The 27,733-nt window shown below is 40.3% G+C and overlaps 1 protein-coding gene across 1 annotated transcript in view; it reads left to right on the top strand.

The window, feature by feature from the left end:
* ATP2A2 (ATPase sarcoplasmic/endoplasmic reticulum Ca2+ transporting 2) overlaps positions 1-27,733 on the top strand; it is a 1,687,617-nt gene that overhangs the window by 1,169,025 nt on the left and 490,859 nt on the right. Inside the window, exons 20-22 of the mRNA XM_044069765.1 lie at positions 5,382-5,467; positions 10,983-10,986; positions 17,045-17,049. Coding sequence (XP_043925700.1) covers positions 5,382-5,467; positions 10,983-10,986; positions 17,045-17,049 — 95 coding nt within the window. The remainder of the gene's footprint in view (positions 1-5,381; positions 5,468-10,982; positions 10,987-17,044; positions 17,050-27,733) is intronic.

Here is a 27,733-nt window from a genome sequence, read left to right as displayed (position 1 = left end):
ACGAATCCTCTTTGTTTGGACCAAAAGTAAAGGAAACTATCCAGGTGTGAAAAGGATGGAAAGACTCTCTGCTGTGGGCATACGTTTTTTCACTCCTTAATGATCATACTCCAGGAATCAAGAGTGGCAAGATGTGGTTCAAGAAATTCCAGAACATATGTGGTTCACACTCCCCTCAGGGCAGAGTGGGAGTTGCAATGGAATATGCCATCCCAGAGGCAGAGGTGATCTGCAGAGTCAGGGTTCCAGGGACTCATTCTGTGGAAAACCCTGCCAGTGCTCCTGAAAGGGGGCCTGATTGCTTACCTCTGAAGGCAGTCGGGGGAAGATTTTCCTTGCACTCAAACTCCTGGCGACGCATAACTACCGATGCCTGGGTGCGCTAAGGATCATTTCCAGAGGTTATCTAATCCCTTTTACTCTTTACCTGAGAACTCCAGCAAGACTCGTCGATGTTCCATCCAGTCAGAGAGATCAAGCAGTATTAGAGATACAAAAGCTGCTAGAAAGAGTCATCCTAGATGTCCCACGAGACCAATTAGAATCTGGGTTTTACTCAAGATTCTTTTTAATGCCAAAGAAAACAGGGCACTCGTGACCAATTTTGGATCTTAGTATTCTGAACAAATTTGTCCAACAGTCAAAATTCCGGATGGTCACTGTTCAGTCAGTTCTTCCCTTCTTAGAGAAAAATGATTGGATGTCCTCTATCAAATTTATAAAGATGCATATTACCACGTAAAGATGGACAAACGCTCAAAGTTTCTCAGTTTCAGCTAGGAGCCAAACATTACCAATTCAGAGTGCTGTCCTTTGGGTCTCACCACATGCATGGCAAAAGTCATGGTACATTTCAGGTTGCACGAATTCTGAGTTTTTCCTTACCTGGACGACTGGCTTCTCACCGCTTCCACCAGGCATCTACTACTACAAACTATGGACTTCATTCTGGAACTATCTCAACAGTTGGGCATCACTGTCAATCTTGCGAGGTCTCAGCTAACCCCTTCTCAGGATATGGAATTCATCGGAGCTTGTCTCGATACTCTTTCTTGTGTGGCATCACTTCCCCTCCACAGGTTGCATAACATACAATCGCAGGTTCACCCTCTCCTTTGCTTAAACAAAATTCCAGTTCAGCAGATTCTGCAGGCATTGGGCTCCATGGCAGCAGCGATCACATTAATTCCAATGGCAAGGTTTTACATGAGACTTCTCCAATGGCTACTTACGAACCAGTGGTCTATTTTAACCCACCCCATGAATCATTTGGTCTTCATATCCAGCTGATGCAGAAACGACTTACCCTGGTAGATGTAATCCAAGCCCATAGTGACCATGGATGCTCTCCAGATGGGGTGGGGAGGCATCATCTCAGGAAGGCAGTCCAAGGCACTTGGTCCCCCTCCAAGGACAATCTGCATATTAGTGTTCTAGGGCTAAGGGCAGTGCTTCTGGCATTGTAAGCATTTCATCCTACCTTACCTCATAGGACGATAGCTATTCAGGCAACATGTCCATAGTCTGGTATATCAACAAACAAGGGGGAACCAAGTCCTATCCACTGTGTCAAGAAGCCCTTAGAATATGGCAATGGGCCATAACTTCCAAACACTTTCTGATAGCTACGCACATCCGCGGAGTTCAAATGAGATTGCAGACAAACTGAGCAGATGCAGCCTAATGCCTCACAAGCAGTCTCTGAACTCCAGAGTAGGGAATAAGATCTTTCTTCACTGGGGTCAGCCTTGCTGTTTGCTTCACCCCTGAACAACATGTGAAGAAGCTACTTTGCCCTAATTCCCCCTCAGGGGAAGTCCCCCAGAGACGCCCTTCTCCACAATTGGCCCCCCGGACCTCCTTTATGCCCTCCCCTCTTCCCTCTAATCCCTCTTTTTTTCAAGAAAGCTCTGTTGAGAAGCAAAGTGATTTTCATTGCATCTTACTGGCCTCAACAGGTATGGTTTCCCTTCTCTGGCCTCATCTACTTCCACCACTCATGGATTCTGGACCCACTTCCGGACTTTCTGTGCCATCCTCAGGGACTAGTGCACTCTTCAGACCCTCAAGCTAACTGCTTGGTTTCTCCAACTCCGTTAGTTGCCAGGCATAATGAAATTCCTTTTCCTGTATGACACATTTTGTTGGCATCCTATAAACCATCCACCAGGAATCTGTACTGTAGTAAATGGAGGATATTTTCTTTTTGGGCTTTTGATAATGGTCTGGATCCTTTTTCAGCGCCAGTAGAAAACGTTTGAGTTTCTGACTATCATTTTTGGTAAGGAGCTTCTACTTTTACAATTAAGGCCATTTCAAATTTCCATAACTGTATCGGTGACCAGCCTTTAATCTCCCACAGGCTTTGTAAGGTTTTTCTTCAAGGCACCTTCCATTTAAAGCCCCTTTCAAGGATGCACTACCGCCATGGGACTTGAGTATTGTACTGCAATCTCTTACTTTACCCCCATTTGAACCTGCAGCTATCTGTGACTTAAATTTTTTTTCTTGGAAAACATTGCTTCTCACAGCTGTCACTTTGTTGAAACGAGTCTCTGAATTACAGGCTCTATGTTCTAAAGCCCCTTATTTAGTTTAACATAAAGACAGAGCATCATTGAGAACAAACCCAATCTTTCTTCCTAAAGTGATTTCAGAGACCAATATCAATCAATCCATAGACTTGCCTGTATTTTTTCCCAAATGTTTCTAATAAAGGCGAATACTGCCTGCACCTTCTTGATGTGCACAGGTAATTACGTTTTTGTCTGGATAGAACTAAGCAACTTAGACAATCAGAACAGTTGTTTGTGTCCTTTGCAAGTGCAACCTTTGACAAACCTGTGTCTAAGGTTACTCTGTCTAGATGGTTAAGGGATTGCATTTCCGTCATTTACACAAAAGAAAACTTAAGTCTCCCTTTGCCAGTGAAGGCACATTCTACCAAATCTATGGTGACTTCAGCTGTTTTTCATTCTAAAGCTTCTATGTCAGAAATTTGCGCAGCTGCAACTTAGGCTATACCACATACTTTTATTACTCATAAATTGGATGTGGTCTCCAGAGGAAGAGCCTCCTTTGGTTCTCAGAAATATTCTTCCATAGGGCCACCCAGGATTTGAGGTAGCTAGGAACTGTGTTCCACAAATCAGGAATAGATGAAGATTGACAACATCAGGTAAAGAAGTTATGTCTTACCATAACTTTCCATCTGTGTTGTCGATCTTCATCTGTTCTTGCATCCCTCCCACGTTTGGATTTCTGTTGGAGCAACATCCTGTCCTGGGTTTTTGTTAGGGATACATTGGACAAGGTTTCTGGCTGGAGTGAGGGTGCCTTCAGTATGATGGCAAACTCGATCTGAGGTAATGTTGAGAGGGGCGTTGTGGGTAGGCTAGCAGATTGAGAGATTTTTGGCTGACGCGAGCCGGATCGGTTCCAAGGATCGCAACCGTACATCCACAAGTCAAGAATAGATGAAGATAGACAACACAGATGGAACATGACTTTTTTTGAAATTTTAGGCATGATGGGGCTAGGTTGTTTTTACTAGAAGCAAATATGTTTTGAACTGTAACAATTATTTCATGTTATAGTACCTATGTCCAAGTTCTGAAGTACTGGTGTATGTGTTTAACGCATTTAGTATCCTCTTAATTTTCTGGGATCACTGCACATCTAAAATTTGACCCATACTAGCTCTGTTCTGCAGTATCGGTTTCTAGCAGATGTCTTCCTGGATTGCCTCCCATTCTTTCATTATGTTCTGAAAATTAGTTCCTGACTTTTATATTTTTACAAGGCCATCTGAACAAGAGTTTAGTATTTTTTCAGCCAAGTCATTTTTTTATTCAGCTTCATATATTCTAAAGCGTTTTGCTGATCTTGAATATTTCTGCATACATCTGCTGTATTTTTCTCCTGTTTCACAGGATACCAGATTTCCAGCACCGACTGTTGTGCAGCTAAAGGCGGCCAGAGCACTCTCAGGTGCTGTTTATTTGATTTGTCATGTGTTCTTGCTCCGGAGGCATAGACCGCAAAGATTCATACTGCTGCTTTTACCAACCCAAACAAAGAAAGTTTAGGTGCTAATGCAGGCTTTATGTACAGTTTTATTAGTTTCTGTATTGGGAGAAGTAATCAGTGCTGGAAGTCCAGCCAACCAAGAATCTTCCTAGTAGTGGCCTAGCTGGTAGAGTTATCAGGGTTGGTATCTGCAAAGAGATTGATTGCTTAGAGGATTAGGAGGGCAGTCAAAGGGTCTCCACCTTAGTAATGTCTGTATGCAGTAGACTAATCCACAGAGTTGGAACACAGTGAACTATAAACAGTAGCTTTGTTCTGTAAACCAGTCTGTGAAATCCCTCCAAGCTCTTGTTGAGTAGCCTATGACGGTTGCCTTATTGCATGAAGATGGTTAGCAGCTCATGGCCTTAATTCTGTGCACTAAACTCCTAGACTGTTTTAATAATGTGACACCTTTTCTTAATTTCCAGGTGAGTGCTTGCTAGGTGATAAAATGATGGGCTCCAGGGATGAGTATGCTTATATAGATGGTACTTGAAATTGCAGCCTGCATCAGGGAGGCATGTGGATGTCCCAGAGTGTGAGAAATGTGTATAAATGAGAGAGAACCATCTAACATATGATTAGATCAACTGATAGGGTAAGAGTACATTGCTTGTGCAGTACATTAGCATATTCTTTGAACCCGTAATGCACTTCTCAGTATCCTACTGTAGGATTAAATGTGTTACATCTAGGAAAAATTTGTAATAGTAACTAGCAGTATAGCCCATAGTAAGACTGTGAGATGAAGCCAAGTTCTGTTATATTCAGTTAAGAAACATGGCTTGGAAAATTGATTTGTTGAGGCTTTTTTCCAGCATAATTTGAATACTGCATTAGTAATGCAGGCATATGTTACGTCCCATTCCAGACTCTGCAAAGTATTAAATTCTTTAAGTTTTGTGTTTTTCTACATTGGAAGTTTTTGCTCATCAGCAAAGTGGAACAACTTGCCTGCAATTTACATCTGTCAACAAAAGTGTGCTTTTTTCCATTACTGATTGACGATGCAGTCCTTTTCTGGGTATTATGTAAGCACCTTTTAGCCTAGTTTATTGAAACCAACATATTTTTAAAATATAAATGTTATGAAAAGGTATTACAGTTTGCTAACTGTTTTATGGTTCCCTTGTAGTTGCATATGCTTGCAGCATGTATTTGTGTAAGTGTGTCTAGCAGGCATTGACCAGCTAGGTAAGGATTGCTGCTACACTACATAGTGCTTCTCACCATTTGGGTAATGGTCATTACTAAAGTAAGCATACAGTTCTGTAATTATATTAATTTGTTGTACTGTAAATTAATTTCAGGTTATGTTGGAGCTGCTACAGTTGGAGCTGCTGCTTGGTGGTTTATCGCTGCAGAAGATGGTCCTAGGATTACCTACTATCAGCTAGTAAGTTTATTCTTTACTCATGCATTAAATTGTCATACATTTTCTCATAAAATATTTATTTTTACATGAACCTCTATCTGCTAAGCACATTACTCTGAATTCCATCATGTTAACTTAAAACTCTTCCTAATTTCTTGTGGAGTTATTGACATTCCAGTGAAATACCTAGAAAAAAAAGTATCCCAGTTTTCCCATTTTCTATTTTCAACTCTGCCATTTGAGCTTTCCACTGACCATTAGTATTTACCACTTATTTAGCAATAGTTTTTCACATCTCAGGATTTTTATTTTAATTGGATGATGATTAATAGTGACAAAAACAAAGCAACTAGTAATACAACTAGAGGTTTATGTAGCCCACTCTCGCATTGTAGACAAAAACTGGATAGTCATCTGGCTCACATCCTAGTAAACACCCATGAACCTATACGATCCAAGAAGTTTGGATAGAGGAGTCCATCTCCACCAAGAGGCCTGTCACTAGTGGCATCCCTCAGGGCTCTTTGCTGGGTCCATTGTTTTTTGGCATTATCTTCTCTGAAGTCAAGGTCAACATTAAGGGCCTTTGGCTGACCAAGCTTAGACTATTAAACTAGGTGCAGTCCTAGAATCTCCCCACAACAGTAATACCCTCCCAAGAAGGCCTGGCACAGGCAAATAACTGATGCCAGAGCCACAGTCTAAAACTCCATATAATTTGGGAAGTAGGCTACTGCTGGAAACTACCAGGTTGATAACACACCACTAAGAGTAGACCTGGCAGTCATGGATTTAGGGGTGCATGTAGATAGCAACCTGACCTTTCAACCAGTAGTAAGGAAATCATTTTATGATGCACAGTTTATAAGCAAGGGTATGGTATCTAGTTCCAAGGAAGTAATCATTCCAGTGTACTCAGCCCTCATCAGACCAGTCATTGTGTACAGTGTCCCCTTAAGTATGTACCTGACCAGGTGCATGCAACAACTAGAACATCCACAGGGTTTCCTCAGAAAAGAATACAGGGTGTAAAAAAGTCCTAAGTGGGTCCTCCCAAAGACCACTCTCTGTACTCTGTCATCTACAGACTGTTGAGGGATGATTTTATATGGGACCTTCAGGGCATCCTCAGACCTCCACTCTGGCTCTTCTGCATATCTGCAAAACAAAGAGCATCAGAATTACCCAATCAATGGGCCTAAACCTTGCCTGCAGTATAAATAGGACATGTTGGTGGACAGGTGTCTCAGACTACTGATTGTCTGGAACAGGCTTCATATCCCTTCCACTAGAGTCTCATCTGGTCTCCCAACAAGTCAAGAAAAAAATCTCAAAGTCACCTTGCAATAGAGGCACAGTGTCACATTCTTATCAAGAACGACTTAGCTTGAACCCCAGTAGACATTAAGCCCATTCACTTTTTGTATGCCTAAAACTTTTGTCAACAGCAAGTACTTAGCACCCCTCAGTAACCCTTCTCATCTTTTTCTTAAGCACTAACCCATTGCCAGATTGAGATGACTCCTTTAATGTATTTACTTAGATGTTCATTATATGGATCACTGCCGCAAACGCCTTAGGTGTACGGGTTATAGTCTACTAATGATGCAACAGCCAGCCAGCTAAAAAAAAGCCTGTAGGGCATGCTCCAGTCACCCAGTCAGCTTGAGCTGAGCTGACTAAAAAGGTAGGTTTTGAAAGAAGGTAGTATAGGATTCCCATATCTTGAAAAGTATATATTCTGTAGTTTTGCTAGTTTTATTTATTTATTTTTTAATTTGCTTAATACATCATATGAAGCTCAAAGGGAAAACAATGCATATTTTTTTGTGAAAATTCTAAGTTGAAACCTATTTCATAATCTCTGAATATTAATAATAAAATGATATGGATAGCTAAAACTTTTTTGAAAAAAACTTACTGCTGTTCAGCAAGTTCAGATTTTGTTAAGGAATACAAAAAAAATATTTTTAAATATTATTCTCTTAAAACTTGTTTTTTCACTGTATGATGCATAGATTATACAAAAAAGTTAATACAAGCAGACAAATTAAAAAAAATGCATCTTAAAGAAAATGTCATGTATTGGTCATATTATGGAGAAAAATAAATGGTTAACCGATGAGATATCTTAACTGGTCATATAAAAATATTCGTCATATTAGCTCTAATTTTAATACAAATGATTAATAAGATTAAAACAAAGTATGCCCTCATTGAGGGGTTACTATTAATGAATAAAGAAATATAATGAAATATTATTCCATCTCTATCAAATTTAAGTAAATCGTTATAGATTAGTATTACGATTGATGGTTTTTTTTTTTTAATTTTTCTCAAATGATAATTTGCATACAAGTAATCATTCTTCAAAGAATTCAAATTTGTTGGTAATACTTTTAATTTGGTATATATTTGAAAATATTTACATAGAAAATTCATTTCACTTTATAAAAGAAGTAAAATGTTAAAAAAATTTTCCCATCCGTATTAGCATTGTACAAAAAAATGTAAACGTTGACTAGTATCACATGTTTATGGTTGTGAAAAAAATAGAATGTTTTGGTTTGACTTTCAGGAATTTCTTAAATGCATTGTGGTTTGTCAGTTGTAATGTTTTGGAATCCTTAATTTTGTTGAATGCACCTGTTCCACAGTGCATAAAACCACAATACTTCTCTATTTTTTGGACTTTAACAGTTGCAAGGTAGTCACTGTAAAATGGAAAATGGACTGTTTTCCAAATTTTAGAGAATTCATCAAAATTGTCACTGCAGTGCATCAGATACATTTCAACATTCTCACTAAGACCTAAGAAGAACAAAAGAACTTTTAAACAAATAGTTGAATATAGATCAGTTGCTGAATTGTCAAATTGTTAATGTTTATGATGACTCTTGATACCTGATGCTATTTGTTACTGACTCTGTAAATATGTTTTAGAATTATTTTATTTTAATTGAATTCTCTGTATGATTTATTGTACTTGTTTTGTTATATGTGAAAAAATTAATAAAATTTAAAAAAAAGGCAGGTTTGGGCATTAAGCTGTTCAGAAATGTTGTGCCACCGAAAAGCACTCCTCTTGCTGACTTTCAAGTATCAGTGGTTGACTAATGCTATGTCAGTGCTGGGCAGAAAAGTTTGCTTTGTGTGTGTGTGTGTGTGGGGGGGGGGACTACCATTTTATTTTGACATCAATTGCAGTTTTTTTTTCTGTGAAATATTAAAATGCTTTTTCGTAGCTTTAAAAATAATGACTGTCACATGACTTCTAATTACTTTCAATTGGGAGCATTTTTTTCTGAGGTAGGGTGTGAATTACATCCATCTAACCAAATACAATTGAGGCAACTCAGGATTAACATGACTAGGCTTGTAAGGGCTATGGGGCGGCTAGCTTAGTAACCTCATATGTACCTGTAAAGTGCTTTTTACTCTGTATTTGTGGGGGGAAAGTTATATTAATTTACTACTTTACTTATTTTACAGACCACTGATTCCTGGCTTCCCAGGGAATTGAGTATCTTTTGGCTTAACCATGGAACAACCTATTGGTTCCTCTGTTCTTTCTTCCAGTCACAAAAAGAAGAAAATTATTAAACAGCCTTTGTCAACATAGCAGGCTTTTAGTGCCCTAAGAGCAGATCATTGATTTTGCTGTGGCCAAAACTGGTTCCTCAGACCATTCATGTTTTTCCCTGGTACCCAGTGGTATAGTCCCTACAGCTACCATGAACCCGGAGGTTACCCATGTCTTGTGCGGCTGTTGGAATACCCTTTGTTAGCAAGGGAGAACCACTCCTGTTTGTCCTTGGAGCATACCTCGTGACCTCTTAGAGCAAGAAATCTGGACAAAGCCATAAGTAATGGGGAAAAATAGGGGCAATTTTTAAATGTTGCTCTTACAAACCTACAGAATTGCTAGAATACATGAATTGTCTGAAGGGTATTGGGTCCAGAACTCAAATGTCTGTTATTTTCTGATTTTAATCTTTAGTGATTTGCCAGAAAAACACAATTCTATGGAAAAAATAGACCAAAAATATAAGGCAGAAATCTGGACATTATGTGAAAAGCTGTACAGTTGAGAGGTATGCCCGGGAGAAGGAGCAGAGAATACAACTCTACCTAGCCAGAAACCTATGCCTATCCTTAAGGAGATTTTTCTGATAAAAAATAGGTCTTCAGAAATTCTTGTCAAAAGAAACAATTGTAGACATATGTCTTGGTCTCACTTATTCTGAATAGGAGTGGTTTGTTGGGCTTAGTTCAGGCTCCCTTCCAGTATGGCTGTTTCTGGTTAAAAAAGTGATTCTTCAATTTCTGAAAATATTCAGGATTTTGACCCACAAAAGGACAGATTCTGCTTTATACCCCCCAAGTTTCTGATAGATATTCTGCGGAGAGTGTGACCTTTGGCCAGTCCCTTTGAAGGATTCTGTTTCCCTGAAATTATTTCTGTAAGTCATGTGTTTCATTTGGAATATAATGAATCTTATGTCTTTTTTAGTCTTATTCAACTTTTGGGTTATCTGATCTGACCTGATCCAACCTTTGTGCCTTTAGAAGCTGTGGATTGAGGACTGCAACTTCTCCCTTACCCTTAATTCCTCTTCCTCCACATACCTCCGATCTTGTTTGCCACCTTATCAAGAAGGTTGTGTTTTCGAGGGCTCTGATTTTGTTGGTGCTTAGGTAAATACTCTCTTATTTGTGTGTATGTGTGTGTGTGTGTATATATATATATATATATATATATATATATATATATATATATATATCTATAGGTATATTACTTTGGTCGACAAATCAGCAAGCACGGCGAAAGAATCTTGACGCATGTCAGTTTAAAAAAAAATAACATTGTATTTTGCAGGAGGCAAGCCCACCCTGCACCTGCCAACACCCCCTGTTAATTATATAGACTAACTCCGAGATCTGTGCGTGGGTCTACTTCTCTTTGAAGTTTCAAAACCTCGAATTTCTTATGGGTGAGGCTATAAGACTGAAGTTTTGAAACTTTAAAATAAAAACAAAATCCCCCTACACCCTCACCCCCCCCCCCCGCTAATTAAATTTATCAAATCAAAGATCGCACTACAGTGAGGAAAATGGTTAATATACCATTCTGTGTTTATGGCAGTCTCCATTTAAACAGTTCGAAGTTTCAAAACTTCGATCTTATGGTCTCAACAAAAGAAATTCGAGGTTTTGAAACTTAGAAATTTAGAAGTATACCTGTATATATGTATGTGTATATGTGTGTACACATTATAATGTGTGTGTGTGTGTGTGTGTGTGTATGTATATATATATATATATATATATATATGTGTGTGTATGTTTGTGTGTGCATGTGTGTATATGTATGTACATGTGACAGATGTCCTTTTTTGATATAGAATTATCCATTCCGTGTTAGATATTTTTTTCTGTTTTTTGGAAGGGTTTTGACCTTCCTTTCACAATATCTTTCTAATCTTATGGCAGGGATTTGGAGACACTGTCAGGCTTGCTCTTCTTTTTGTTCCAGGGCCGTTCAAAGCCGTACAGACAGACTTGTGTTAAAAAGGTCTTATTCCTCAGTCAGGGCAATTGATTCACGGGTCAGCTTCTGCTACTCTTTATCTCCAGCTAAGACCATGGCACCATGGAGAAATCTAAACAGAAAGATAAGTCAAAAGAATAGGGCAAATCTGAAAAGAGGTCAGATACATTTAGAAAGCTGTCTCCAGTCCCATCAGAACCCTTGGGTCTGGCACCAAAAATATCTCTAGCATCTTATCCAAGCACCTTTACCTCCTCATTTTTGCCTTGATCCTGTGAGTCCCCTGTTCTGTTTTCCCTTTAGGAGAGGCGTTTGTTCATACCACCATCAGTGGCTTCATCCTCCAGGTCCATTTGGTCATTGAAGAGACTTACCATAGCAGATATTGACAGGATGATGTGGAGATTTGTTTGGTCCCAACCTACAGCTAGGGGTTCTCATGGTTCCATCCACACAGGACTTTTTGAGAATGGCTCCACCTACCCCTCCACTAATTTCTCTGATCCCATTCCACCCTTCAGAATCAAGGCCTGTGGATCCAAGCCTCCCTGAAGCCACCTACATGAGAGCCGGCAGTCCTGTCAACTTCAACTGTATCCCGTACTCTCTTGACTAGATGCACAAGGAAGAGTCTTGAATCTGAGGCATCAGTGTCTGGGCTCAGAGCGGAGTCTGTACCAAAACTCATGGAGCAGTCTCTCACTCGACACCTCAGCACTAGATAGCTGTTGTTGGGGGAGGCTTTCTCTTGCCTTAATGGAGAGGGAGTCCCTTTGGGCCCAATCTCTATCTCAGCATTCGAGGCTTTCGAAAGGGTTCTTGCCAGGCCAACAGAAGAGGTGTTTTCCATACACTCTTTTCCAGCCCAACCTCTCTTTGATATTGCATCCAACTCTGTACAGCTGTGTTAACAGGGGATAGTCTGCTTCCTGTAGTTTGGGGGCTGCTTACCGCACGAGTTCTCTGTCTGATTCTAACCTGTCTCCGGAAGTCCATTCAAGGCAGGGTCCTAGGAAACAAATGTGTAAGAGGAGACATTTAGATTTCTGTCTGGAATCTGTCACCTAAGACAGACTTAGATGATGAGGATAGGTCCCCAAGATGGGTTGCAAACTGGCTTAAGGACAGAACCCACAGGGTTAGAGTTGCTGGCGCTGTGTCAGACTCCAAGCCGGTCACAAGTGGTGTCCCACAGGGCTCGGTCCTTGGCCCCCTATTGTTTGGCATCTACTTCTCAGAAGTACAGGCCAACATAGGAGGACTTTGGCTGACAAAGTTTGCAGACTACTGCAAACTGGGCGCCATAGTGGAAAGTGCATCAGACACGGATATCCTTCAGAAGGGACTCACGGAAACAGATAGCTGGTGCCAGAGCCATGGCCTGAAGTTAAACGCCAAAAAATGTATAGTCATACCCTTCGGGAAAAACAAGGTAACCCCAAGCTACCATATATGTGGCAATCCACTAAGCACAGAAGAGGTTATCAGGGACCTGGGGACCCAGGTTGACAGTGGCCTTTCTTTTGACACTCACATTGCTAAAGTGGTTAGAAAGACCTTCTACATTGCCCACCTGATCATGAAGGGATTCACATCCAGATCTAGTGAGGTTATTGTTCCCCTGTACTCTTCACTTATCAGACCAATGATTGAGTACACTGCCCCATTCGGGATGTATCTCACCCGACATCTGCAGCAATTGGAGAGACCCCAAAAGTTCCTCACCAAAAGGATAAAGGGACTCCGAAATCTGTCATATGCTGCCAGATTGAAGAAACTCCAGCTCTATTCAGTCGCATACCGTCTGCTCAGAGGTGACATGTGCCTGACATACAAGGCCATGTCCAACCTGGAATTAATGGACATGCTCCACCTCAAAAAATCCAAATCCACCAAAACCACTAGAGCAAGCGACTTAAACTGTAGCACGGATATAAATAGGATGTGCTGGAGGGATAGATTTATCACTCAGAGACTCCCTATGCTGTGGAATAAAATCCCGGTCCATGTGAGGCAGAGCACCTTGCTGACTCTGTTCAAGAGAAATCTAGACCTGTGGATGGGAGATCGTAGGTTTACCCCAGGAATCATCTCTGTGTCACTGCTGGACAGAGGCACAACAAACTAATGGGCACAGTATTTTTTCATATAAGGGGTGGTGTAAGCCACAAAAATTTGGGCTAGGCTTATAAATGCCTTAGGGCAGATAGCCTAGTATAAACCTATGAACCTATGAACCTATAAGATGCCCTGTAGAGGACGTCATCTTGGGTAACATTTTGGGTTTGGAGATGGTCCCCTGAAGAGTCTGTGATCATCATGTTGATCACTGCTGTAGTAGTCTTAGCTTATATGGGTGGCATCCTGCCAGGGATACAACAGCCATCCAACTTCCAAAGCTTCAGGGCACCCTACATGTGCCAAAACTTTCAGGCAACTCGACCTAAACTGACTAAAAGATGCTTTATTGCCGCTGAAGAGAGTAAGCTCCTCTAAGGCTTTTGAAGACCTATGGTTGGCTTGTGCCTTCCTTTGCTGAGCAGATAAGTTCCCTTAGAGGAAAAAAACTTCTTTTTTTTTTTAATTTTGTTTTTTATTATTTTAGGAAAGTTATTTTAAAGCTAGGAGTGCTGTGTTTAATGGACTGTCTTGAGACTGTAATGTACTTAAAATGGAGAACTTGGTTTTTTTCCCTCAGCTTAAAAGTAATAAAATTTTTTTCTGTGGAGAAAATGCATTTATTTTACATTGTGAGGTTGGTGTAGTGTTTTGAAGTTCTTTTACTGTGTGTTTTCTGTCAAAAAGTAACTTTTGTGGGCTATTGGTGTTTACTGGCATTTGCTACTTGTCTTCCCTGGAGCAGACTAACAGTCCCAAGGTTGGTCTTCCAGCCGCAAAAAGAAAAAGTTAAGCAAACTCCCTTTGCCACCACAGCAGACTAGCAGTTTGCCTCCACAGTAGATGGGTAACTCTGACCATTTGTTTTATCTCAGACCACTCATCTTTTACCCCAAATCCCTCTGGTGCAGCACTTAAGCCACTATGGACCAGGGGTTAGTATCCTCGTCTGCATCTGTTAGGAACCCTTCACTGGGCAAAGAAGAGCCACTTTTGTCGGTCCTGATAGAGGGATCAGTTCCCTTTCATGTCAGAATGCTGTGCCCATCCCCTGAAAAAGCAGCTGTTGCCGTTAGTAATATATTTGGCCCCATTTTTCTTGTGAAAATGAAGCAGAAAACCAAGCATGTACCTACTCCTCAAATTTTCTTTGGATAGTAGTTTACTGGGTCTGGCTCTGGTAAAGTTGTTTCTGGTAAAAGTGATGCCTCTTTTTTTCAAGAAAAAAAAAAAGTAAAGGATTCTGAATCTTAACAGGAAGATGCAAGGGTAAATAGATGCAGGGTTTCTTCCTTGGATTTCTGATTCAGACTCTGAGGAGATTTCAGTTTTTGATCCTCCCTGCGGAGGATGTTCATCATGCATACAGCTGCAGTCATAACAGATGGGTTCTCCTGCCGTCAGGCGGGTCCTCGGTCGGCCGAATTCCAAAGTCTAGGTCTGGCGTCGGTTGTCGTCGCTTCTTCCCTGACATCAGTGCGACAGGGGTATAAAAGAACCAGCCGCCATTTTCTTCAGTATTTCTTGCCGTGCGGTGCCCGAAGCAGAAGCAGTTCGCAAATGCCAGTCGGCCAGCTCCTGAAATTACGAAAATTTTGCAACCGAAGTCTTCTTGAAAGCTAAGTACCCCGTTGGGGAAACTTTTCTTGCCTCAGACCGATGTCAGACAAAGTTAATAATTGTATTTCATGTGGGAAGCAAATACCACATAAGGATTTTCATTCCCTCTGTATTCCTTGCTTAGGCCCAGACCACGACGTCTCGGTCTGTCGTTTTTGTGCTACATTCAATAAACGCACCATTAAACGTCGGGTGGAGTTCACCCAGCATTATTTTGGCAAAAAATTTAACTATATTATGTCGTCGGATACTCCGACTCCAGTTTTGTCTAAAAAACGCAAAGATAAGGACCGACACACGAGGTCCGCGGCCTCTACCGACACCACGCCAAAGCCGACTACAGGTGGTCCGGTTCTCAGCGAGGCGCCTACGCAGCCCCTGACTACCAACGACACTTCTTTGGCGGTGTCTTCTGTGCCCGAGGTCGCTGGCTCCTCGGCCCACACCCCGACTACAGATACCGTAGCCACTCTTGGTGGTGAATCTCAAAATGTAGACCGGTCTGCCTCCTCTCAAGGTGTCTTCAGACCTTCCTCTTCTTTTTCCATCAAGGCTTTCACTAAGTCTAAAGCAGCCATGCATTCTAAGAGACAAGCTACACAGGGCCTTTCTCCAGGCCCCATGCCTAAAAAACAGATGCTCAAAATGGCTGAGGATTTAATTACTCTTATCAGGGGTTCTCAACCCCAGACAAAGGCCCAGAGTGGAGGAAGAATCCCCTCCTCTGACCAGGCCTCCATTATATCAGAGCACTCTGATGAACAGGAACATTCTTACTCCCCTTTTGAAGATTCTGATGCAGAGGAGTCCATTCCCTCTCTCCCCCCCAGAGGATTACTCATTTGGGGAAACCTTGCATACCTTAAGGGAACACTTCCACTGGGAAGGCCAAGAGTACTCTGATTCCAAGAAAAGGCTTAGGGATTTTCTCTTGCTACCTCAGCACAGGCCACTGGCTATACCTCCTGTCTTAGACATACTAGATGATGTGTACTCGGAGGCCTGCCTTAACCCGGATTCTTTACCTCCAGCCCCTGTCAAGCCTGACAGGTACTACCGGGTTCCTGACTCACACCAATTTTTATACAAAAGCCATGCGGCTGACCCAGAAACTATCTCACAGGACCCAAAAGGAATTAAGGCCTCCACTGCTAAAAATCCATTACCTTCCGAGAGAGATTCCAGATCCTTAGAAAGGAGGGGAAAAAAGGTATATACCTCGGCCACCTTAACCATGAGGGCTTTAAACTGCCAGTTCCATATGCTAAAGTACCAGCAGTTTCTGTTAGCACAATTGAGAAGTAAAATGTCACAACCTGAACAACCAGACTTGATGGAGTTGCAGGATTTGATGCATAGTGCAGAACAAGTGGGTAAACATACCTTGCAATGTGGTTTTGATGCTCGAGGCCTCATGTAGAGCTGCGGTTACAGGATCAGTGATACGTAGACATGCCTGGCTCAAGGAACAAACCTTACCAGATCATGTCAAAGCTAAATTGCTAGATGCCCCTCTTCAAAAGGATGTATTATTTGGTGTTAAAGCTGAAGAGGTATTAAAGAAAATGGAGGAAAAAGCGAAATCAATGCAAACAGTGAAGGATTTTCTACAGGTACAACCTCCACGTTTCAGTAGAAATTGGCCTTCCAAAAATTGGTCCTCTCCAGCCACGGGCAGACCCCAAAGAGGTAGATACAGGCGCCCGAGGGGCAGAGGGCAATCTCAAGGATCGTATAGAGGCAGATAATGGCAAGCTCCTACACAAAGAGGTGGTGAGGATAGTTCGCAGCCATTCAGAAAGCAAGCCCAATGACTTTCCCCTTTGCATGCCAAGCAAGGCTTAAATGGCAGCACCCTTAGGCGGAAAATTGGCATTATTTTAAAAAAATTGGCATATTGTCACAAAAGACAAATGGATCCTGGACATTATAAACAGAGGCTACAGATTCCATTTTCACACCCTTCCAAAAATGAGAGGCATGCCAAACCTGCCACACAATCAAAGGGCAGAGGCACAAAAACAGATTTCAGATGTCATGGACATGAAAGCTATTCAAGAGGTACCTACTCACGAACAAGGTCAAGGCTTTTATTCCAGACTATTCCTGGTACCAAGGAAGGGAAAAGATTGGAGACCTATTTTGGACCTATCCATCCTAAATACAGTTTTACTCGTACCAAAATTCAGGATGCTCACTTTACAGTAGCTACTTCCCATGCTGGGCAAGGAGTCTTGGCTGGTAACATTGGACCTCAAGGAGGCATACCTGCATGTCCCAATCAGACAAAATTGCAGAAGATACCTCAGATTTCTTGCAGGTTCAACCCATTATCAATTCTCTGCATTGCCCTTTGGCTTATCTACTGCGCCCAGAGTATTCACGAAATGCCTGGCATCAGTAATTGCCTACTGCAGACTTCAAGGGATACAAATATACCCATATTTGAACGACTGCCTGATCCAAGCGGACAGCAAGCACATTCTTCTGAAACATCTGGCTTATGTAATAATGTTGTTGAATTCTCTGGGATACACGGTCAACAAAAAGAAATCAAGGCTAATACCCTCTCAGAATATAATTTTCCTGGGTGCCAACCTGGACACAAACACCCAGATGGCCTACCTCACGCCAGAGAAGCAGGTGCAACTAACTCAATACTTCAGAACACTAGCAGATTTTACCAGGCTGACTGCAAGGAAAATCCTGCAGGCTGTGGGATTCATGGCATCTTGCATCCTACTAATCCTATGTGCAAAGCTGCATATGAGGAAACTTCAATGGTACCTGAAAAACCTATGGTCTCAACACAGCCACAGTTTGGAAACAATAATACCACTAATTCCATGTCTTCAAAAGGAATTTCTGTGGTGGGCTCAAGCATGCCAAGCAAACACAGGTCTCCCATTCTGCAAGCCTCAAGCAAATCAAGTCATCACAACAGACGCCTCTGACTACGCCTGGGGGGCGCACATGACAGATCGGTGCATTCAGGGCAAATGGTCCCAAAAAGAAAAGCACCTTCACATCAATCAAAAGGAAATGCTAGCAGTAATAAATGCTATTATAGCTTTCAAAGACCTTCTGCATCCAGGTCAACTATTGATAAGGACAGACAACATGACAGTAATGTGGTACATAAACAAACAGGGAGGAACCCATTCATACCCCCTATGCAGACTGGCCATGTCACTTTGGAACATGGCTCTGGAATTACAAATAGAGCTTCAAGCACAGTACTTGCCAGGCAAGGAAAACACGCTGGCAGACAACCTAAGCAGAAATGTGACAGATCCACACGAATGGAAGTTGCATCCTCAAGTTTTTACAGAAATAATTCAAGCATGGGGAAGGCCAGAGATAGATCTCTTTGCCTCCCACAAAAATCACCAATTGACAAAATTCTGCTCAAGGACTTTTCATCCAAAGGCCTGGAGAGTGGATGCTCTCTTTCAGTTGGACAACAATGACAGTTTATGCCTTTCCACCTCTTCCTCTGCTGCCCAAAGTTCTATTAAAAACCAGAGCAGACAGACCAAAGATGATTCTCATTGCTCCAGACTGGCCAAGACAACACTGGTACCCACTCCTGAGGAGCCTGATGCATTCCCCACCATGGACCCTACCTCTAATGCCTCTTCTGACGAAGCACAGCTTCAAAACTCTTCACAGTCAGCTGAAAACACTCAATCTGGCCGCATGGAAGATCCCTTAACATCACAACAGACCCTACTCTCCAAGGAGGTGCAGGATGTCATTTGGAGGCCAGAAGGCCGTCTACTACACAATTTGATATCATAATTGAAGTGTCCCATTTACCACAGTTACTTAGTATGCATGTATATTGACAAACTATTTATGCCATAGTTGGTCTGGGATATATAACAACAGAAATTGATCCATAACAGTACAGTATACTTGTGTCAATGATAAGTGAATCATATCTATAACAGCTTAATGAAAGTGTAGGAGGGAATAACACCTTTATTTTTATTTTTATCTTGTGTATGAACAACTATATGTGTTATAATCGTTTTATGTGTGCAAAACCACCGCTTGAAAATTGTATTATTAGTTTACAGTTGGATTAGGTTGCTACATGTACTATGAGGGCAACTCAGTGTTGAAATCTTTGGCAAAGGCAACATGTGCTAAAGGGGTTTCAAAAGTTTTATTGCCGGATATCATGTGATAAATAACCATGCATTCATGTGCTAAAGGGGTTTCAAAAGTTTTATTGCCGGATATCATGTGATAAATAACCATGCATTCTTGTATATTATTTAACAAGAACAACAAGCCTATTCAGCATTGCATTTTGAATATAGAGACAAGTGTGGATGTTCAGGATTTATGAGCAAGGTTTTTTTCTAAGTGGTGTTCTTTGACCAAATATATTATAGTATAACTGTTGAAAAATATTCATATATTTTTTATCGACACCTAGGTTCTCAGTGCAGTCCCTGTTGAACTATTACTAATTTGGACATACTGATTGAAACAGATTTGGTTTCTAGTTGGTCAAAATTCATAAATACATTGGAAAAATGGATTTGGAGCAACTTCTAACAGGATTATGTGCTGATCGACATGATATTGGGATGTTTGGTATGAATAACATGTCAAGCAGTAATCCGAGTGGCTCAAATATTAACATTAACAATGGCTGTGAAATGGCCTTCAACAAATTCAACAAGGATCTTAAAAACTTGCGTGCCAATATATGGCACCTCAGACTTTTTAAGGCATATATTAATAAGGATATCACACCAAGAGGACTTAGTTAAGTTACAGCCTTTGGTCAGTAGGTCGGAGGACAGGCTGACCAAAGAATGGAACCAAGCTCTCCAACAATCATCAATGACTTTTGTCAAGATCCTTGCATCCTATTATGAGAGAATGGTGGATATTTGTTTAATGGAAGTTAAAGCTTCATGTGAAGAATGTAAGAAATATGAATCACAACCAACATATGCCACTTTGGTTAGTAAATTATCCAAAGATCTGGCTAATTTTGACCAACTAACTAAAGATAGGAAAATACGTAAGTTCAATAGGGACTGCACTGATTACCAAAGAGGCCGTCCTTTTGCTGCATTAAAAACTGTGAGATTCTATGATTTTGGTCAGAAAACACCAGGAAATAAACCCAAGAAAATGCCTAGGTCTATTCTAAAATCCTCTTGACAAGACTTTAGCTAGTACCTCAGGGGATGACTCATCTTGCACAGACAATGACTGTAATAACTATCGAGAATCACCCAGAAGCAAAAAAACTAATGTTCAGTACCCTTTAGACATACAAACAAGCGACGAGGGGGTCGCAAGCACAAATATACGAATAAGATCCAATTCCATGGAAGGGCTGTTACAAACAATTTTGAATTGACGGAATTTGAGTTTCATAATGTTTTGAACCTTTCTAATGTTCAACTGACAGATGTACAAACTAAACTACTCAATAAAGGACTTGGTTTTATTCCTAGTTTTTTTATTAATGAACATAGCATTGTTAAGGATGTTTTGTCTTTCTGTCGTAACCTGAATTTGAAATTATTCTTTTCAAATAACACCTCTCAAAGATCACTTGATTTCAAATTTTTGAAATCAGACTTTCAACCGCCCATGAACAAACATGTCTCTATTTTCCAACAATCTGTTCTCAGGGATTTACATTTTCTTCATAATGAATCATACATTCTGGGCCAGAATATGTCACCCATGGAAAAGGCAGCCTTGGAGGAATTAAAGCATAATCGCGACATTGCCATTCTACCTGCAGACAAGGGTGGTGCTGTGGTGGTTATGAACATTGGGGAATACCTTGATGAGGGGAAAAGGCAGTTAGCAGATACTAGATGTTATATGCAAATGTACATTGACCCGACTGGGGTCTTTATAAAAGAAATATACTCTTTTCTGAAACTAGCTGAGGATGAGGGTATCATAACAAAAAATACTGTTAAACATCTTACTGTAAAAGACCCACAGAAACAAATCTTGTATCTTCTCCCAAAAATACATAAGTCCATTTCAAAACCCCCAGGTAGACCCATTGCATCAGGGATAGGGTCCTTGACGGAACCACTATCAGCATTTCTAACACAGTATCTCAAACCCCTTTTAACATCAGTTAGGGCCCGACTACAGGACACCACGCACTTTTTACAAATTTTGCAGGATACACAGCTAGAACCAGACTGGTTAATGTGCACGTTGGATGTTAAATCTTTATACACAAGTATTCCACACTGGGCAGGATTACAGTCCCTGCAATACTGGCTTGAGAGAACAAACTTATATCCTCCAGGCTTCAACACCTTACTTGTCTGCATGGCGGAACATGTATTAAACAAAAATGTCTTTTATTTCCATGGAGAATGCTTTTGGCAGCTACAAGGGACAGCAATGGGAGCTTCCTTTGCACCCATTTATGCTGACTTATTCATGGCCTATTTTGAAGAATGTATGATATATGACAAATCACACAATATTTACATGGTGGAAATCGATATCTGGCGACGATATTTGGATGATTGCTGGATGGTGTGGAAGACGGATGAAGCATATCTAAAGGAATTCATGGAGTACCTGAATGGTAACATTTGGGGTATTGAGTTTACGGTTACATGTAACAGGAGTACCATAGATTTTTTGGATGTTACTGTTTACCGTAACGCAGATGACACTCTAATACCAAAACATTTAGAAAATACCCTCAATACAATACCTTGTTACACGCCTCCAGTATGCACCCGAACCACACCATCCGCAACATCCCTAAGTCTCAATTTATGCGTATTAGACGCATTTGTTCATCTCATGATGAATTTGAACATGCCAGACTAGACTTGTACCATAGATTTCAGGACAGAGGATATAGAGACATAGATATATATCAAGCTAGTTCATGGAGCAAAACCATAGACAGGAGAACATTGTTACAATACAAAAAATCAGAGCATGCTCATCAGGATTCTATCTTGAGATTTGTCACCACATATGGCAGGAACCAACCTATTGTCAGGGATATACTTAATTGCAACTGGAAAATTCTTTTGGCTAATGACACTTTAAGGTCAATACTAGGCCCTCAATGTCAGATGTCATACAGAAGAGGCAAGAATTTGGGAGGGCTATTTTCACATTACAAAAACAGAGAAGGGGGAGGTGCGATATATCATCAGACCACTATCAGTGGTGATAAACTAATTGGTACTTTTCCATGTGGTCACTGCTGCTCCTGTTTACAAGTCAGTACACTAAAAGAATTCACCAGTGCCAACACCAATAGAGTATTTAAAACCAGGGTGTTTGATAATTGCAGCAGTACATGGGTTATTTACTTAGCTACCTGCCAATGTAAAGCTTTTTATGTTGGTCAAACCTCTAGGTCTCTTAGAATAAGGATGACAGAACATCGTAGTGACATGAGGAACAAAAAAGAAACAAATGCTTTATACAGACACACATACAACATCCCAATGCCCAGTTTATGTTCATGATCATTGACAAAATTCAGGGATATAGGAACAACCAACAGGGTTGGCACACCATTTTAAAGCACAAGGAACAATATTGGATAACCAACCTTGGATGTTTATTCCCCCCAGGTCTGAATGACCATCTGTGAGTTTCACTGAACACGGGAGGATTTCATAATCATGGTTACAACAACAAACAATTATATAGATCAAGAATCAGTACGAACAATTCAATGGTGGTTAGGCCTACCAACGCTCATATTGTACTCTATAAAGCATGATAAAAAATTGTTCAGGATACGAATATGTATATGTATGGTTTGGTATTCGTATCTGGTATGATGGCGTTAAACATTGAGTATTGTACAATTACAATGTTGAACTTGTATTATCTACAAGCATATTACTTCAATTTATTATAATCTATAATATAGCTGAGAATGAGGCCACTATATTCTTTTGGCCTTATTTTGTAATATATTATATAATCAGTACTTGGTTCATTATTATTTAGTTCTTTTGAACTTGTGGTTATCACCCTTCAAAATATATATATATATATATATATATATATACACTAGTGGTATATATTTTCTGCTTTTTTATACTATGATATGCATTCACAAATATTGACTATGGTATTGGTCTATTTCCTTGTAATATGTATGCTTATATAATGGCTTACTTCCAGAACTTTGATTTTTATCTTTACAAATATGACTTCATATCTACACCTCTGGCATTTTTATGTCACTGGTCATATGCTTTAATCAAGAAGGAATATGCACTTTGTTACTCCAGCCACTGGGTGGTGCTGTAATATTGCTTCCAGGTAATTAGAGACTAGTATAAATGCAGGCTGCTACATTTCATTCAGAAAAACTTTATTGTATTCATTGATAAAGGCTGAATAGCCGAAACCGGTCTGGATTTGGAGGAATTATAAATAAATAATCATTATTTCTTCATCACTGCGTGTTCACTATCGTTTTTTGCTGGCCGTTGGTGGTTTACATTGTTGGTTTGACCCTGCACGCCATCCTTGCGGAGCGTATGGTTGTTTGTCTACTAGAAAAGCCTACGCCGCAAAATAGAAGCGGTTTTGTGCCTGGAATGAGAAAAAGGGCCAGAATCCTGGAAAACTGAATTTACCTCAAATATTACAGTATCTAGCTGAGCTGCTAAGCAGTGGACTTTCATTCTCCACTATCAAAATCCATGCCTCAGCCATTTCTGCAGAATACAACACTGATCCACCTTTATTCTCTCACCCCCTCTTAAGACAGTTCCTCAGAGGGGCTAAGAATATAAAACCCCCAAGGAAACAACCAATACCTGCTTTGGACCTCAATTTCATACTAGAAAAGCTGACCTTGCCTCCTTTTGAGTCAGCTGCCTCAACAGATTTGCAATATTTGTCATGGAAAACAGCTTTCCTTCTGGCCATCACTTCAGCTCGGGTTTCGGAACTACAAGCCCTCATGGCTGTGCAGCCTTTTATCATCTTCCATCAGGACAGAGTTTCCTTACAAGCCAAACTGTCCTTTATGCCAAAAGTGGTATCCAGGGTAGCTTTGAATCAGGCTATACACTTACCTACCTTTTATCCTAATCCTCAAAACAAAGGGGAGAGATTATTACATTCCTTGGACATCCACAGACAACTGTGTTATTATTTGGACAGAACAAAGCCTTTCAGAAAATCAGAACAGCTCTTTGTGTCCTATACTATAGGAGCTCAAGGGAAGCCCATTTCCAAACAGACAATCTTAAAATGGATAGCCCACTGCATACGCTTTTGTTACTCTTTTCATGGCAAAACTGTACCTGCAGGCATCAGATCACTCCACAAGGGCCACATCTACCTCTGCAGCTTTCCTCAGAGGAGTTCCTACCAAAGATATTTTGGAAGCAGCCACTTGGAGTTCTGTGCATACCTTCTCCAAGCACTACCACCTACCATTATACTCCAGAACTAGAGCAGGCTTTGCCACTGCAGTCTTGCAGGGCATCCTGGCTCCTCCTAGTTCCAACTAGTGCCTACCACCCCTTTCTTAGCTTTGGGATTCTACCCATCTGTTATGACTGCAGCTGTATGCACGATGAACATAGTACAGTTTTGTACCTACCATAAATGTAGATATTCAAGTGCTAATACAGCTGCAGTCCAGGTTTCCCTCCCTCCTTCCCCTCTTGGGACAGGCCTATTGGCTAACAACTCCTCATACTACCTGATTGGGGTATTCTTTTATGGTGTATTTGCTTGCAACTAATGTATTTTGATTATATGACATTGCTTTATTACACAAATTTATGTATTGCCTTCCTTCTGTGGGCACCTGACATCTGGGGCAAGAAAAACTGAAGAAAATGGCGTCGGCTGGTTCTTTTATACCCCTGTCGCACTGACGTCAGGGAAGAAGCTACGACAACCAACGCCGGACCTGGACTTTGGAATTCGGCCGACCGAGGACCCGCCTGACGGCAGAAGAACCCATCTGTTATGACTGCAGCTGTATTAGCACTCGAACATCTACATTTATGGTAGGTACAAAACTGTACTTTTCTCTTTCTCTGAGACTGTTGCTAGAATGTGCCACTGTTTTCAGTGAGGGAACATGGAGGTTTCTCAGTCCCTCAGAAAATATTACAAGTTTTTTACAGAAGGATTTTCCAGAACCTACACTCATTCCTCCTGCTCAATCTGCTTTAGAGAATGTGTGCGTTACTGCCTGCAGTTTTCCAGATAGTGAGCCAGTTGCCCTAAAAAGGCAGGTAGAATGTATACAGTTCCTCAGTCTTTCAATTTATTTATGCATTATTCCCAAACTTGACCCAGTAGCTGTAGCTTAGTTGATCCTACTGCTCTAGTGCTACTCTTTCTAATTATGGATGTGAAAGTTATCGATAGGTAATTCAGCAAATATCATTTTCAGAATTTTGAATTGTCAAACTCGTATATTAGTTTGTTTTGACAAATTGTGAAAGTATGAGGAATGTTTTATCTGCAGTTTCTCCTTGTGAGGAAAAATTTGCTTTAGACACTTGGTTTCTTCTATTCCAAAGGTCTTTATTCATAGTTTGCAGTCTGTATATGACACTGTTGATGCTTCTTCCAGGGCTATGGCCACTGGTACTGTTTTGAGGAGGTTTACTGCAGTCTCAGAACCTCTCAGATTTTAAAAATGAGAATTTAAACGCTCCCTTGGATAGAGGTTGTGTTTGGCCCCTCCGCTTCAGAGGTGATCAAAAATTGTGATGAAACGGGCAAACTGATCCATGGGGATCTCAAGATTTTTCAGCCCTCCTTTTCCTAATTGTCCACAAGATTTTGTATTCCCTCATCCAGTTTTGGCAAAAGTAGAGTAAACAGTCTCAACAAAATTCAGGTAAACCGATATTTAAGAAAAAATGGCAATGGAGTTCCAAAAAGTCTTGAATCTCCCAAAAACAAGGATATTCCAGCAAGTCTGACTATTCAAGAGAACTTGTGACACTCTCCTACCTTGGCCGCTTTTTCTTCCAGAAAGTCTGAATCGCCATTTTTCTCTTTTGCAGCAAATTAGTTCAGACAAATGGGTTCTCAGTCATTCATCAAGGTTGCAGATGGCAGTGGGAGGAAATTCCTGCTTTCCAGGGGGTCATTTCTTATTCTCTTAATCAGACCCTTTGTTTCTGCCTGTTCAACACATGTTGTCCCAAGGAGCGATAGAATCAGTTCTTCCTTCCCAGATGGAGAAGGGTTTCTATTCAAAAATGTTCCTAGTAGCAAAGAAAAAAAAATGCTCTGACACCAACTCTAGATCTTTTTTTCCTAAACTTGTTTGTGATGGTTCCCAAATTTGAAATGTCAGTACACTGCCTGTTGCCACTTCTTCCCCTCTCAAGTTTCCTGGTAAGACTAGACTTAAAACATGCTTATCACTTACCTATTCATCCAGACTTAAGACATTTCTTAAGGTTTTGTGTGTGTGGATCACATTATCGGTTAAAAAAACAAACAAAGAAACGGCTGCGGGTAAGACCAAGGTGCAAAAAATGGGAATAAATACAAAAAAACAGTGCACCAGGGTGACACACAATAGCTTTTAATAGTACAAAAATAAAAAACTGAACAGGTAAGCGCTTTCACAACAGTAGTTGCTTCATCAGACAAAATTAAAATGCACTTCAGCTCTTAAATAACAGCTTAGTCATCAATTAAGCAGAATCAATGATGTCACAATTAGCTACTATTTAAAGAGGCAGCAAAAAAAATATATTGAGACAGCAAAAAAATATATATACATCTCTATTTTAAAACATATCTTAAAACAGTGAGTATAAAATATATAAATGTAGATATTTCTAGTAGACCACTAAAAACCTTTTATAAACATAAGAAGTATATGTGTATATATATATATATATATATATATATATATATATATATAATTTATTTATTTATTTATTTATTTATTTGCAGTTGGTTTACCAGGATAGTCCATTGGGCCAAGATGAACCCATTTTCAATGGAGTCCTGGGGAGAAAAGCTCCAGAAACAAGGTTACATAGTTTTTGGATATGTATTACAATATTTACAAAATTACATAGTTAAGCATTATACTGGTGATCAACATTTCAGATGGTACATACTATAGAAGCAATTCATATTATAGTATTTACAAAATTATATAGTAAGAGTATAACATTTCGGTGGAATTACTGATGAAACTGATTAGGAGATGGAAACATTTCAGTGGAGATACTGAGAGCCATTTTGAGTAAGGAAGTTAGCTAAAGGATACAGAGTAATACTATAGGAGAGGCAGAAACAAGGAAATTGTAGGTAAGGAGGAGGAAGGATTTAAAGGCAGACATGAGTTCTTGTTGGTATGTAGGAAAAAAGAGGTAAAGGCAGTCTTGATTTATGCAGGGTGGGTGCAAGAGCATTCCCACTGGGTTAGTAGATGAGAGTAAAGGGATTTTTTGAATGTAAAATGGTTGAAGGTGGAACGAATAGCTGGAGGTAGGGAATTCCAGAGACGAGGTAGACTATAGGATAGGAGATTTTGGGGTCGTATTGGTGTGTATAATTCAATTAGGTTTTGGTTATTAGTTCTGAGTACTCTATTGGGCATGTGCATTTTAAAGGCAGAGGAGAGAGATGGACAAAGGAAGGGTTTGAAAATGAGCTTATGAGCAAGAGTAAGTTGAGAATAGATGAGTTGGTTGGGTAGTTCTAGCCATTCTAGTTTGTGGAGAGAAGAACAATGGTGAGTAGATGCTTTATGACTAGTAGCGAATTTGGCTATTTTATTGTAGCATGAGGAAAGTTGTGTTTTGAGGGAAGATTGTAGGTTAGTCAGAGTGGGGCTCCAAAGAAGAGAGGGAATCAGGAATGTGGAAGAGAGAGTGATTTTAGTGGAAGGTGTAAGGAAACGATTTTGTCGGGTAGAGCATGCCTAGTTTTGATGAGTTTTTTTGTTAAGTTGTATGTGGGAGTTGAATTTAAGCTTTGGCTATCAAAAAGTT

Source organism: Protopterus annectens, chromosome 4.part0 (genome assembly GCF_019279795.1).
Source record: "Protopterus annectens isolate FY-2018-M chromosome 4.part0, PAN1.0, whole genome shotgun sequence".
NCBI classification, from domain to species: Eukaryota; Metazoa; Chordata; order Ceratodontiformes; family Protopteridae; genus Protopterus; species Protopterus annectens.
This window is presented reverse-complemented; position numbering and strand designations above follow the sequence as displayed.